We start from the raw sequence: 13,869 nt of genomic DNA, 5'->3' as shown, positions 1-13,869 counted from the left end.
CACATTCTTGGACTCCAAGTTAGTGTTGTTAACTTTAGCTTTGAATTTTTGGAAGAAATTCGTTTTCAAGAAGTGAGTGTAGAAATGATGTCAGCCTAATTTTATATAAAAATAATTTCTGTTAATAGAAGAAACTTCGGAATAGATGCTCTCTCTTAAAGGGCATTTGAGGCGCTACACGCTGATACAAAATGTGATAAAAGACATATGCATCCACAGTAGAAAAATTCACTAATCGCATGATTTTGAGGGACTCAGTACTTATATTACCAACTAGTGATAGCAACATGTCACAGACGACAATGATCTGTGAACACTGATTAAATATATAAGTAATATGACAATTGGTGGCTTACAGATTTACCACTGCAATCACCGTGATTACGATCACGAAGATTGTGGTATTGAGAAGAAAGAGGAAGTTTACTATAAAATTTTTAAAAGACTTGAGCCTATCGCACCCATTCTCACCAAATTTTTGATCTTTCTTTTTAGTTGCTGACAAATATTTTTTGTAAGTCATTATTTTCTACTTCATTGCAATTTTTGTATTGTCGACATCTTTCCTAATTTCCTTGTAAATGGCTGGTACAATTTTTACTATATTCTCACCAAATTTTTGATTTTTCTCTTTAGTTGCTGACACCTGTTCTTTGTAAGCTATTGTTTTTCTTTTCAATTCAATTTTTGTATTGTCGACATTTTTCCTTTTTTGTTTTGTAAATGGCTGGTATATCTTTTGCTCTATTATCAGTTTATTGGCATTTTAATAATTCATTTTAGTTGCTGATTTCCACATATCCAGTGGTATAATCTCAATTTATCAACTGATAAAGTACTGATGTCATTACTGTTTATTACTTTCCATGTCTTGTCGTATTCTCCCACATTTTTAAAAAAAACATTTTTAAAATAATTGGAAAGTTGCATTAATGGTCTTAATTTAAAATAATGAGAAGTTTTTTATATTTTATATTATATATTATTTTAAAATTTTTGTCAATTTATTATACATTTCAGTTTATTTTATTAAAAATTGCTCTTATTTTAAATAGTTCAATATAAAATATAAAAATATAGATTTCATTTCTTTTATGCTTAACATTAAACTTTCATTTAAAAATATCTTCAAAAATAAGCAAGCATTTCAACCTAAAAACTTAAAACGAACCTCAAAGAAAAAACCATAAAACAACTCGATTGATTACAAAATATCTTGAATGTACAGCGAAACTGCGCACAAAATATAAACTTTCTCCAAATGCAGTACAGATACTTTACGACTTTGGTTTATGTTTACGCCATATCAAACATACATACCAACAGCAACTGAAATAAAAACATGCCAATGTTAGTACACAGCTGTAGATACATGGAAAGCACCATAAAACAGCTTTAATTTGTATTTGTAAGAAGTATCTGTAGTGAATTTGTTCACACATATTTATATTTGATGCAGTTAAGATGTGAGTTTAAGAAAAAATTGAAAACAAAAATTCCAAATAATATATCTTTTAATAATACGATATGATGTGAGCGCAAGTCAATACATATAAAACAATAATATACATATAAAATATCTTGAAATAAAAATATAAACAAATATTGTATCTGAGCAAACTATTTGAATTCAACATAAAAGGGTACAAAATTGTGGCAGCTAAATTAGTTTGAAAAAAATTTATGTACTCGTATATTTCATGGTTGCTTAGCTTACAAAGTATCTGCAGCAACTGAAATGGCAAATGCATTGATGGTTAAATTACGTGTCTGACATTTGCATTTACGAGCATTTAAAACCAGCGAAAGTAAAACGTAACGAAACCACGCCAAAAATCGTCCATTGATCTTGCCTTGAAGGGAAATGCAAGATACACGATTTGAGTTTGAAATGCGAAATGTGTTTTACTCTACACTCGGCATTTAAATGCGCGGGTGAAAATGTTGAGATTTGAATTGGCGAGTGAGTTTTATTTAATTGAAGCTGTTCATGGAAAAAGGTCAAAATATTTAAAAACAAAACAAGATTCACTCTTCTTTCGAAAACGGGTTTCACTTTGGGTAAACACAATTGAGATACAATTTAGAAAGTGTAAAAGTAGGAACGGAAAATTTTGGCTTGTGCACCGAAGATATAAGAGAACAAAAAAATATTTATTAAATTTGTAAAAGTAATTTTTACGATTGTTGCTGCTTTTATTGAGTACTTAGTGAATACCCCATAAATATGTTTTATGAAAAAAGAAAACGAAGTAAGTTTTAAAATATTTGGTTATATTTGAATGCACAAAATTTTTAATCACTCCCCTTCAATTTTTAATGTACATTGTTAAAGTCGTTGTTACTTCCTTCAGTTTCAATCAAATTTGTTATATAGATGAGCGTTTTATCTACATGATATCAAACTTTCTCTTTAGAATCTTTTATGAGACAAATACTCATTTAATACAAATACTCTTTTCGCTTACAAAAGTAGATAGAAAATTCATTGTACTTAAATTCCTTTAGACTCTTCCACATCCAGTTTGCTAATAAATATAACCAAATAATTCGACCGTCACTTCAATATCGATGTGCCAGCTAGAAATCGCACAAAGCCAGGCTCTGAGAAGACTTTTCAAGGTACCATGGTACATCACAAATGATATCTTCAGAGACCGCAAGATTGATCCAATCAAACATACATAAAGGATAGAGCTCTGAAATTATTTACGAAAGCTGACAGGCTTACCGATACCGTGTTATCGAATCTCAGAATGGTTACAAGCTCCTTTGGTAGGTATGCAGATCTGAGGTCAGTTATGCTTAGTCTGATGAAATGATAAACAATAATCTAGTCAAGGTGTAGGAGGGGTTATGAAGAAACCTCGTTGTTAATAGAGAATAAAAGTGCTCAAGTGCACTCAACTAGCCTCAATATAAGAATATTTATATAAAATTTATATAATAAATATCTTGAAGTTCTGCTTACTCTTAAACACTATTTTATTCTATTCGTTAATAATTCCATTCAGAATGCCACATTCCGGCATAATCTTAAAAATGCTTTTTGCATTGGACACAATTAGTTTGTGAAGCTAAAATTTTTTAAGCAAGCTGCAAGAAGTTAGGATTAGAAGAAAGAGTAGAAATGTAGCAGTAAAAGTGATGGTATTAGTAGAACTATAAGTAATATAAGTGTAGGAATGTGAAAAAGGTAAAAGGGCAAGTTGAATTAATATAAATCTATTGATAAGTTCTTGTGGATGTGAATCGTGATGAATGTATTAGGGTTACAATGTTTTTATAGGTTAAGTAGCTTTCATGAGTGATATTCATAATGTATTTGGTATATTTGATATTTATTTTCAACAGCAGAAGTAACTTATATTATTGGTTTAATTGTTTAAACTTATACATTTGTAAAGTATAATATTATTATATTGGTTGCCTAACAAAAACCAAGTTTTAACAAAAACCAAGTTTTAACAAAAACCAAGTTTTAACTAAAGGTATAACGTCAAAGATAAATAATGGGAATGAGTACACATTCTCTTATAAATTTGAAATCATGATAGGATATATTTTAATTATAAAATTAAATATAATTAATATAATTCACTGTGAGACAGTGACAATCTATTTTATTGTCAATATTACTCAAACTTATGCAATATAATTGAACATAAAATAAATGTGGTAAGTGTAATTTATTATTTATAAAATTTATTTATTTAATTGCTCGTAATAAACATTAAAAAATAAATATATAGTAACTTCATCAAACTGACCATATAACAAAGCATCAATAAATTAAATAATTTATTGCTAGACTAAATGATTATCTTTCTCAAGAGCCGTTACTAATTTTTGGATAAATGTAAAATCGTCACAGCTTCGAGGTATTTATAAATTAATAATGCCTTACATATAAATTATATAAGTTATAGACAAATAAACTCAAAGTATGTATAAAAGTAAGAATAATCAATTAATACCAAGAACATTGCGAAAACACTCTCAAAATTTAATAAAAAATCTAGCTAACCTTTGCCTAAATAATTTTTATAGTTCTGTACTAAAGTTTTTATATTACTTATATATGCATAAATATTGATAAATATTATAAACATTCTAATTGAAATGGACAGAAAAACATTTTAATGTTATATGCAATCATAATTTTATAAATATATATATATAAATATATTCATTAGGCTTAAAATAACTTACTTAATATGATAAATACATATAATATTTTTTCAAACCATGTTGGCATTGGAGTTTCCTCATTATCCAGAATTATTTTGTCCACGAAAGTCTTTGTTGTGGAATGTTGCTCTTCTTCGTACACCTCCTTAAAAAATACTTACAAATATTTTTAAGATAATAAATTAAATGGATTGTATTACTTGAGTTTGTGATTCCACGCTGTCTCTTTCATTTTCTTCACATACCAATTTCGGAGAACTCCAATTAAAGTATTTCTCAGTAAAGTTTGATAATTTGTTCGGATAAAAATCTAAGCTTAAAGTACAGATAAAGTAAATCGCAGCAAAGATAAAAGCTGCGAATAAAACATGTAGAAAGTATTTAACAAACACTTTGAACCAATATGTTTCAATCATCTTAACTGGAGTTTGTACTTTAAGTTCACCTTTTTCCTGCTCTCCGGATGTAACGCATTGTACTATATTTTGATTACCACAGAGGCCTTCATTCTGTACATAGTCATTACCTTTCTCTGCAATTACTTCATGACTTGTTTCTTGAAGAGATTTCTTTGACTCTGTTTCAGAAGATGAAACATCCTTAAAACTATCGTCATCAGACTCGGTAACATATTCCATACTACCGTCAGAATCAGCGTCTTTAGAATTTCTGACAATATTGGTCTCACACTCTTTTTGATTTCGGTATTTAGTTCTTATATATAAAATTGATGCTTTTTTAACCTCTTCGAAAGCACCAACATCCTCGTCATCTTCTGTATCAGAGTTTATTGACATGTTACTTATGGAAACTTCACTACAGTTGTCATCTGTTTCTGAAATATATGTGTAATGTGGTGATTATGATGAAGAGCTTGACTTATACACTTCTTTGATATAATATACTGTACCTGCTTGATTAGAATCTTTTAGAGTTGACATATTGTTAAAACGATAGAATTTATTATGAAAATATTGTACAACACTGACGGCACATTTTTCACATTCTTCAACTGATTCACATGTTCCAATTATCACCTCTAATTCATATTTAAAAGCGTTATCTCGCAAGTCTAGGAAACGTAAATTTTTGAGGTTTCCCATACTTGCAGGTAAATCCAACAAATTATTATTATATAGACTAAGTGAAGTTAAATTAATCAAATTGCCGAAATTATGAGGCAAGGAAGTCAGTGCGTTATGGTTTAAGTTTAATTTTTTAATATTGTGAAGGGTTGCAAAATCCTCTCCAAGTCTTGTTAAATAGTTTCTATGTAAATCAAGAATTGTTATTCGTCTGTTACGCTTGATGGCTTCTACTGGAACTCTTGACAACTTCAAACAACTTAAGTTACATAGATTCTCACTTAAATTTTGCTTGACCAACTTGTTGTTAGATTTTTCTGAAGCCATTTTTCTATTAATTTTTTATTAACAATTTTATTATGTGATTATTTATTTATTTTGAAGCAAAAAAAAATATGAGTTAAGATATCTGATATTTTTTTCAATTTTTTTTAAATTTATATAATTTTTACCACTAAAAATTTAAATTGAATAAACTATAACAATCAAATTCGTTTTTTTTTGTTAGATTTGCAACAGATCCACTTTAAAATGAAATATTTTTTAAATTTGATAAAATTGTTGTTGATATTATTTAAAATTATTTCAAACATAGTGTCAAAATTTGAAAAATTAATGAATTATATATCATGGAAATGTCATGAATACTGTACAATAATTTTTGATCCAGTAAAAATCATCTTACAGAAAAAACAAATCATTTACTACAATAAGTACTATATAGAATTAAATGAAATAAGGGATACGATTATAACTTCCCGGGCCCACTTATTTCATAACGGATTTTAGTAGACACCGAACTATAGAATTTAAGATTCTTACATGAGTGTTAAAGGCTCTCTTAAAAGCTTATGACATTGAGTGCTCAAATAAAATTTAATAAAATTAATGGATTAGCTAAGTCTCCTATTTATGATATTGTTAACACTAGAAAAACTAAAATTTGATAATTTCTTGATAAAAGACAAATTTTGCAGGTTTTAAAAAATACAATCGTTTAGTCTTGACAGACTTGACAGAGCTTGGTGGCGTACCTTTTTTCATGGGAGAAAAGTAATCAAGTGCTTTCCCCTTGCTTGCCTGATTCTAATGCGTTGACCACTTACAGCAGTTCAATCGCCTTCAGTGGCAATTTAGTGTGCTCAATCCTTAGAATAACGAACTGTTTTGACCATTTATTCCGGCGACCATTCGGTCTCCTTTCCACGTTAGCCATTAACCAAGCACCACTCTCTAATACGTGGAAGTGTGGATGGGATTTTGCATCATTTAGTTGGATTTGGATGAGTTTTTTGGTAAAAACGAACTAAACATGGTTGTGAAGTGACACAAACTTTCAATACGTTTAAGCATCATAAGATCAAGAATAAACAGGAAATAAACAGAGTTGGCTTCCAGAGACCGGAACACTGCGACTATTGTTGATCTATTGTGTTACTTACCAATCCCAATCACTGCGTTTTTGGAATGAAAAAGAAAATGTCAGTTGTTGCGAACATCCTAATTTTAAACCAGAATAGATATATGCGACATAGCAGTCTGCTTTTGTCTAGATGAAAGCTAAACAGTCACAGAAAATGTTACTAGAAGTCTCATATGCTTATTTGCGTAAGCAACGTTCTACTTCTTCAAACAGACATATTATATTCAGATGATAGCAGGTCATGATGACCCGTCAGATAGCCTGTCAACATCCTTAGTTCCATTCTACTGCGGAGGGGTACAGGATACTATATCATAGTGAAACAAACGTAACGGAGTTCCTAAGAATAAGTTGCATTTATTTTAAAAATGTCTGCCTAAGAATAAGTCGTGTTTATTCTGAAAATTCCTGTCCAAGAATAAGTCGAATAAGTCGCAGAATATTTAATATTTAATTAAATATTCTGCGCATTAAAATTCTTAACAAAAATTTGTTTAAATAAAGAAAATAGAGCATAATAATATAAAATAAAAATATTGTTAGCATTGAAATTAAATTAAATAAAATGCAAACCATTTGCAAAATTAATGAGTCGTTTATACGAAAATTGATTTTCCGCACTTGATTTTAATTGTCTTATGCATTTTGGATACAATTAGGATCCATTGAAGCGCATCAATGATACAAAATGATTCATTATCCATTGCTAAATTAAAAATATCTAAACAAATTTTTATTCAAGCTTCTACTGTTCAGTTCTGAAGCGATAAGTCAGAGGTTAATAACAAAAAAAAGCTCAATTTAAATGCATTTAAGTAGCAGATTTGAAACAGCAATTGCTCATACCAATTATAGAAAAAAAAACTACTACTACAAAAAGATACAATAAAATTTTAACACTAGAACTAAATAATTATATAAGCATTGTTTTTACCCCAAAATTGCAAAAATACAAAAACTTCTGATTAAATTGATTAGAACTCAACCTTGCGGAAATTTCAAACAAAAGAAAAAATATATTTGTGTAGAATATAATAGATATACTATATATATATATGAATATATATTGTATATATGTATATATATGTATAATATGCATTTATAAAATAAAAAATAAATAATAAAACATGGCAGTTCTTTAATTAATTTGGGTGTGTTACACGGCAGCTATTATATTTTATTATCTTTTTTATTTTTTATTTTTTCGTTTGGTATTTTATAGTTTTAGTATTAACATCAATTAAAGACTTAAAACTTTAACATAATTTTTATCATAGATCTCTAACAAGTAAGCAAAGAAAATTATATATTTAACTTTAATTTAACCGCAAAAATATCATACTTTTATTAACTAATAATTCCTAAACGATTTATGAAGATTTTTTAACATTTATCAAAGATATTCTTTAAATTATTATTTTATTATTTTTTTTTTTGGTTTAAGAACACAATAAACCTTCAGCACGAAATCGAAATAAAAAAAATGAACTCGTATTAATTATTACATTAGACGAAAGCTTTCGGAAATTCTCATTTAAAATTCGCGCGCTGTATATTTTCCGATATTTTAAGTTTATGTAGTTTGGCAGCACTGTCCTTAATTACTATGCCAAAAATGAGCGCGATCTGTCAGACAGTTCGTTTACGGCAGCTGTTGAAACCAGTTCACCTCAGTAGGGCGTTGCGAAAAAAACAATGGAAAAAAATATTGAACAAAGAGTTTGCATCAAATTTTGTGTTTCGAACGAAATTTCGTGTGCAGAATCGTTGCGAATGCTACAAAAGGCTTATGGGGAATCAGTTTTATCGAAAACTCAAGTTTATGAGTGGTACAAAGCCTTCCAGGACGGTCGTACGACCGTCGAAGACATTTCGCAACGCACTACTGAGGTGAACTGGTTTCAACAGCTGCCGTAAACGAACTGTCTGACAGATCGAGCTCATTTTTGGCATAGTAATTAAGGACAGTGCTGCCAAACTACATAAACTTAAAATATCGAAAAATATACAGCGCGCGAATTTTAAATGAGAATTTCCGAAAACTTTTCAGTCTTAATGTATTTTTAAGCACGAGATTTTTCGTAAGATTTAATTTTTTTATTTATTTGAGATATTGTCAGGAGTCGCACTCTTCTTAAGTAGTACTTAAGTCAAAAATTAATTTCAAATAATTTTTTTTTTGTTTAGATTAAATTAATTATTTTTTTTATTATGCAATCTAGCTATTTTTTAAAGTTTTGTAATAAATCTCAAATCGTGTCTTCAATCAAACGAGATTACGGAACATTCTTGGCATTAATGAAGGAAATGAAAAAGGCGTCAATTAATTCCAATCATGTCTGATCGAGTCTAAATATTTCGATTGATTCTATTTTTGTTCAACTTTAATGTGCCAAATTTAAAAGAATTATAGACTATACAACAATAGATGAAATTTAAATAAAAAATCATTTATAACGCAATTAAGCTTAATACTGAATATATCCTCATTACCAAATAGAGACAGTTTCTTCTAGATATTTTTATGTTTCAGTAAGATTATATATAATTTTATGTAAAATTTTATTTTATGTTGAAGCTAATTGAGCCAGTGCTATTGAGCACTTTTACTCTTTCTTAATTCGAGGTATTTTCAAAACCCCTCTTTACGCCTTGACTGGATTATTGTTTATCATTTCATCTTCCTTAGCAATAATTCAGCTCAGATCTGCATACCTTTCCGATAAGCCTGTAACCATTCTGAGATTTGATAATGAGGTGTTGGTAAGTCTGTCAGTTTTCGCAAATAATTTCAGGGCTCTATTCTTTGTGTATTTTTTGATGGAATAAATCTTAAGGTCCCTGAGGATGTCATTCGTCCTAATGTACCATGGTACCATGAAAAGTCTTCTCAGAGCCTGGCTTTGTGAGTCTTTGTCAAATTAAGTTTAATTTGATATGAAATTAAACTTAACTTAAAATTTAAATTTTATAACTTTAGGTATATAAATAATACTACTAATATTAACTCTGAATAAAAATTCAGTTCTAGTTAGTTTAACTATAATTTTATTCTTCTTTTAATATTCCAATACATCTAATTAGTTAGATAATAAATTTAATTCTCATCTGATTTTAACATTTAATTTAGTGCACACGTACTAACAAATGTACAAAGGGTTCTCTATAAGAAGAGACCACATATTTGTGCTGATAGTAATAAACTGGCAATCCATCTTTCATTTCAAAAGCAAATATATGTTATATAGAATATTGATATCAATTAGAAATATCAAACCCCAAGCTAAGAAAATGTAAGATAGAAAAAGTATATGTATTCTGTCAAAATATGTAGATTCTTCCATTTCCTCTTTTTCCTTGTACTATCGCGACGGCGAAGTAAATATATACTATAGGAGATATTACTGGGCAGGTCGAGCTTGGCCCGAAGATGTCCTATAGTCCAGTGCCCCGTTAAAATGTATATTAATACTTCTTTACTTGCTTAGATACTTCGGATTTCTTCTGTGTACCAAATCAGAAGCTTTATATTTGGAATAAAATGACCATCTAAATTTTGATCTGGCTGCTGAGGAAGTATTTCTCTTTGCTTGCCACAAAAAATGGTTATAAATTATTCTTCCACTGTAGCTAGATCGTTATAAGAAATTCCATAGAAGAGGTGCCCATTCTAGCTAACGCTCAGTCTCTACTATCTTATCTGAGCGCTCAGTCCCTACTATATTGGTATGCCTGGGAACCCAAACTAGAGTTACCCTGGACCTTGCCCTTAACATAATAATTGTAGACTTTCCTATATTTCTGACGGAATTGTGGATTGCTATTCTATTCTATTGCATAAAGTGGGTGTGCAAAGTGTGTAAAGTGTGTGAAGTTTCATTTATTTCAGAAGTGGGCTCGATCATTTGTTAGACTAGTGAAAACCGAACTAATAAATTTTAGACTGCCAAAAAAACTATATAATTGGATAAGAGTTTACTCCGTTTTTAATAAAGATATTCAAATAAAATTTGGTACAGAAATTTATATACAATGTAAAATATGGATTCCTAAGTAAAACAAAAATTTCCGTTATATTCTAATCATATCTCGTATAACTTAAGTTAAAACTTAATTTTAATAATATTAGTAGATGTTAGGTCAAGTATGCATGTAAGTTATAAGATTTACTTTGTAGATGACACGACATCTTTTTACAGTAACCTCTAAAATAAAATAATATTTTTTAAATCTGTAGGATTTAGTAAGCAATTTTAATTTACATAATTGTTGTAAAATAAAAGATGTTTTTTTAATAAACTCAAGAGCAGTTTGCCCTTCTAGGTGAGTTTCGTGAGGAAAACCAAGTCTTAAACAGTCAATCTAATAATCATTAGAGCAACTGCACTTCTGAGCTTTAAACAAAATATCAAGAAAATATTGCTTAATTTAAAAATAAATTAACAAATATCTTAAGATAAAAACAACAACTAAAAATAAACTTAAGCGTTGAGCAGAACTAAAACAAAACACAGACTTCATTTGGTATTTCATTGAAGTCAACAACGTGACAAGACGCCCAAATGAAGTCTTTTTGATATTTTCGTTTTTTTTTTATTTTTTATTTATTTATTTAAAAAAAAAATTTATTTTATACAGTATTTTTATTTTTTTTTTGTTGAACATTGAATAGGCCAGACATGCTCTTTGTAGCACGGAGAGAAGTACGTACTGTCTATCCAAATATATGTATACCTGAATGAGTTCATTTCAGCGGGAACTGAATTTTGTAAAATAAAAAAAAAAATGCAGTATAGTTTGCTGTTAACCGAAATGTGAACAAATTGAATTTTTGTTCTTACGCCGCGGCTTCGGCTTTATTGCGGCTTTATTGCTACTTGCATACCAAAACAATGGGAAGATGAATAACTCGTGCTGTCAGTCAACTGAACTACAACAAACTTCAGATGAACAATTTTTTTCTGACTTTTCTGTTCTTTGTTGCTGTAAACACTAATTTTTTTTTTATTTCTGTTGGCAATGCTATTTTTCGCCGTTGTTGTTATTGTGACTGTTGAAGATGGCAGTTGGTGGCACTTAACCTTGGCCTAAACTGTAAGCCAACGAACTAAAATACACAAAACATTTCGAAAATGTTGTAAACTCTTTTCAGAGTTTACCTTTGTTGTTTTTGTTTTGTTTGTTTTTCTCAACGGCTTGAGATCTATCTTTGACAATTGTTTGGATTGAAGAATGCGTACGAAACTGTTAAAATCTCAGAAACTTACCCACTGTGATTTGAACTAAATTTTTTTTAATTAAAATTAAAAAAAAAAAAGTTATTGGCTCCAAAACAAAATTTTTTATTTAGGCAATTATATAGATATTTTTAATTTTCATGCGTTGTTGTTTAATATAATTATTAGAATAGTTTTCGGTTTATTTTTTTGGACCTAGTTGACCTAGTTATGGTTTCCCGCTTTTTGTTCTAATTGATTTGAAGCATAAAATAGGTTATTCATTCATTAAACTAAATTAGTTTAATATTGTGATAATACATAACTTGTTATTTTGATAACTATATAAGTTAATAACAGTATTTAATAGTTTTTTTTATTGGAAGGTGATATATAGAGCATATTATTGTAAGCAATGTTCATTAAATAACACAAATAATAGCAATAATAATAAAATAATAATAATGTAATAATAATACTGTAATAATAATAATAAAGAATATTATATTAAATATATAATATATAAATAATAACACTAGAACTATTCGATATAATACACTTTCTTGTTTAAAAGTTGCAGTCAAAAATTTCTACAGACGAGACCCATATTTCTTATAATGATTTTCGAATTCGAAGGATTTTCTCGATACAGCACTCTGCATATATGTATATATACTCTCCACACTTCTTTTTTTTTGTAAATTTACTGCATATAATATTATATATCAGTTAAAAGCTGAAACTAGTACATATATTAAAGGGTATAAAGTGTTTTAGCTGCTGTAGGTAAAAATAGGCCGATGACAATTTCTTTTTCTGGATTTTACAAGTTTTTGGAATTTCAATATGATGTGACAGTATCAATATCTGTCTGTCGATTTTCAATATCAGTTATAAAATACTGAAAAAAATGTTTTTTAAATGATAATGAAGGTATTTTTACCTTTAAATCTTCCATCTCCTTCTAAGAAAGCAAATTGTGTATTGTAATTTTGGGTCGCAAAAGGGGATGTGGAGACATTTTAAACTGTGTACTGAATTGGGCAGATAATGGGTTGCATATCGTTAGCTGACTAAATCAATACTAGCAAGCTGTGCAGTCAGTTTATAACTAGATTGAATTGATCTAGTCCAAACAACAGATACTTTTTTTTCGCTATCTTCAGTAGCATTGCATTTGAACTAACAATTATATACAAAGTAAATTGGTAGAAGAGATTGGAAGGTCTTCGATTGGAAATTTCGACGCATTTATCATATAGTCCAAACCTTACAAAATTTAAGCGAATTTTTAGTATAGATCAAATCCCAACTTCTTTTTTGATTGTTACCTTTAGTACAACTGTTATCCATTTGACAATAATATATCAAGCACTACTTTGCTAAATTGGTAAAATAAACAGGAAAGTCTTCGATTGGAAGTCTCGATAAATTTACCGTATGTTCTAAGCCTTGCATAGTTTTGACGAATTTAAATAACAGCCAAAATTACGGTTACTACATCTATTGAAATCACCAGTACTTCATCGGATTGTGTTTTATGAGAGACTGCGATCATATCTTATTAGAAGTTTTATTCCATCCGTTTCCAAACCCATATAAAGAAACTATCATAGTTTCTCCGAAAAAATAGTAATGAAAACTTCTATACAACAGAGACAATATAATAATTAGTTTAATTAAGTCTTTTAGAAAAAGGGAAATCTAAACATGTGTAGTAATATTTTACAGTCTAATCAATAGAATCAATTAAAAATAATTGGTTGCCATTCAGAAAAAATTGGTGTTTAGACAAATAGTTTTTGACAACTGGTCAGACTGTTCATCAGTAAAAATTAAAGAAGTACTAAATCATCTAAATTCCACAGAATGTATTTAGTTAGTCTTTTTATATATCAAGGTTTTTCTGCAAGAAATATGCCAGCAAAATAGCGAAAAATTACTGATTGAGGTC

General features: G+C 28.8%; 1 protein-coding gene across 1 annotated transcript; it reads right to left on the bottom strand.

The window, feature by feature from the left end:
• Positions 1-1,713: 1,713 nt before the first annotated feature.
• Positions 1,714-5,634, bottom strand: LOC119678940 (leucine-rich repeat-containing protein 59-like). The gene is made up of 4 exons (XM_038091055.1): positions 5,102-5,634; positions 4,392-5,026; positions 4,204-4,336; positions 1,714-1,853 (listed from the first exon to the last, which is right to left on the bottom strand). Exons 1-4 carry the CDS (start codon positions 5,601-5,603, stop codon positions 1,714-1,716), a joined length of 1,410 nt encoding a protein of 469 aa, XP_037946983.1. The 5' UTR covers positions 5,604-5,634.
• Between the last annotated feature and the right edge of the window lie 8,235 nt (positions 5,635-13,869).

This window comes from Teleopsis dalmanni, chromosome 1 (genome assembly GCF_002237135.1).
Source record: "Teleopsis dalmanni isolate 2A chromosome 1, ASM223713v2, whole genome shotgun sequence".
NCBI classification, from domain to species: Eukaryota; Metazoa; Arthropoda; class Insecta; order Diptera; family Diopsidae; genus Teleopsis; species Teleopsis dalmanni.
Note: the sequence above shows the minus strand (reverse complement) of the source record. Positions and strands in the feature narration are given on the sequence as shown.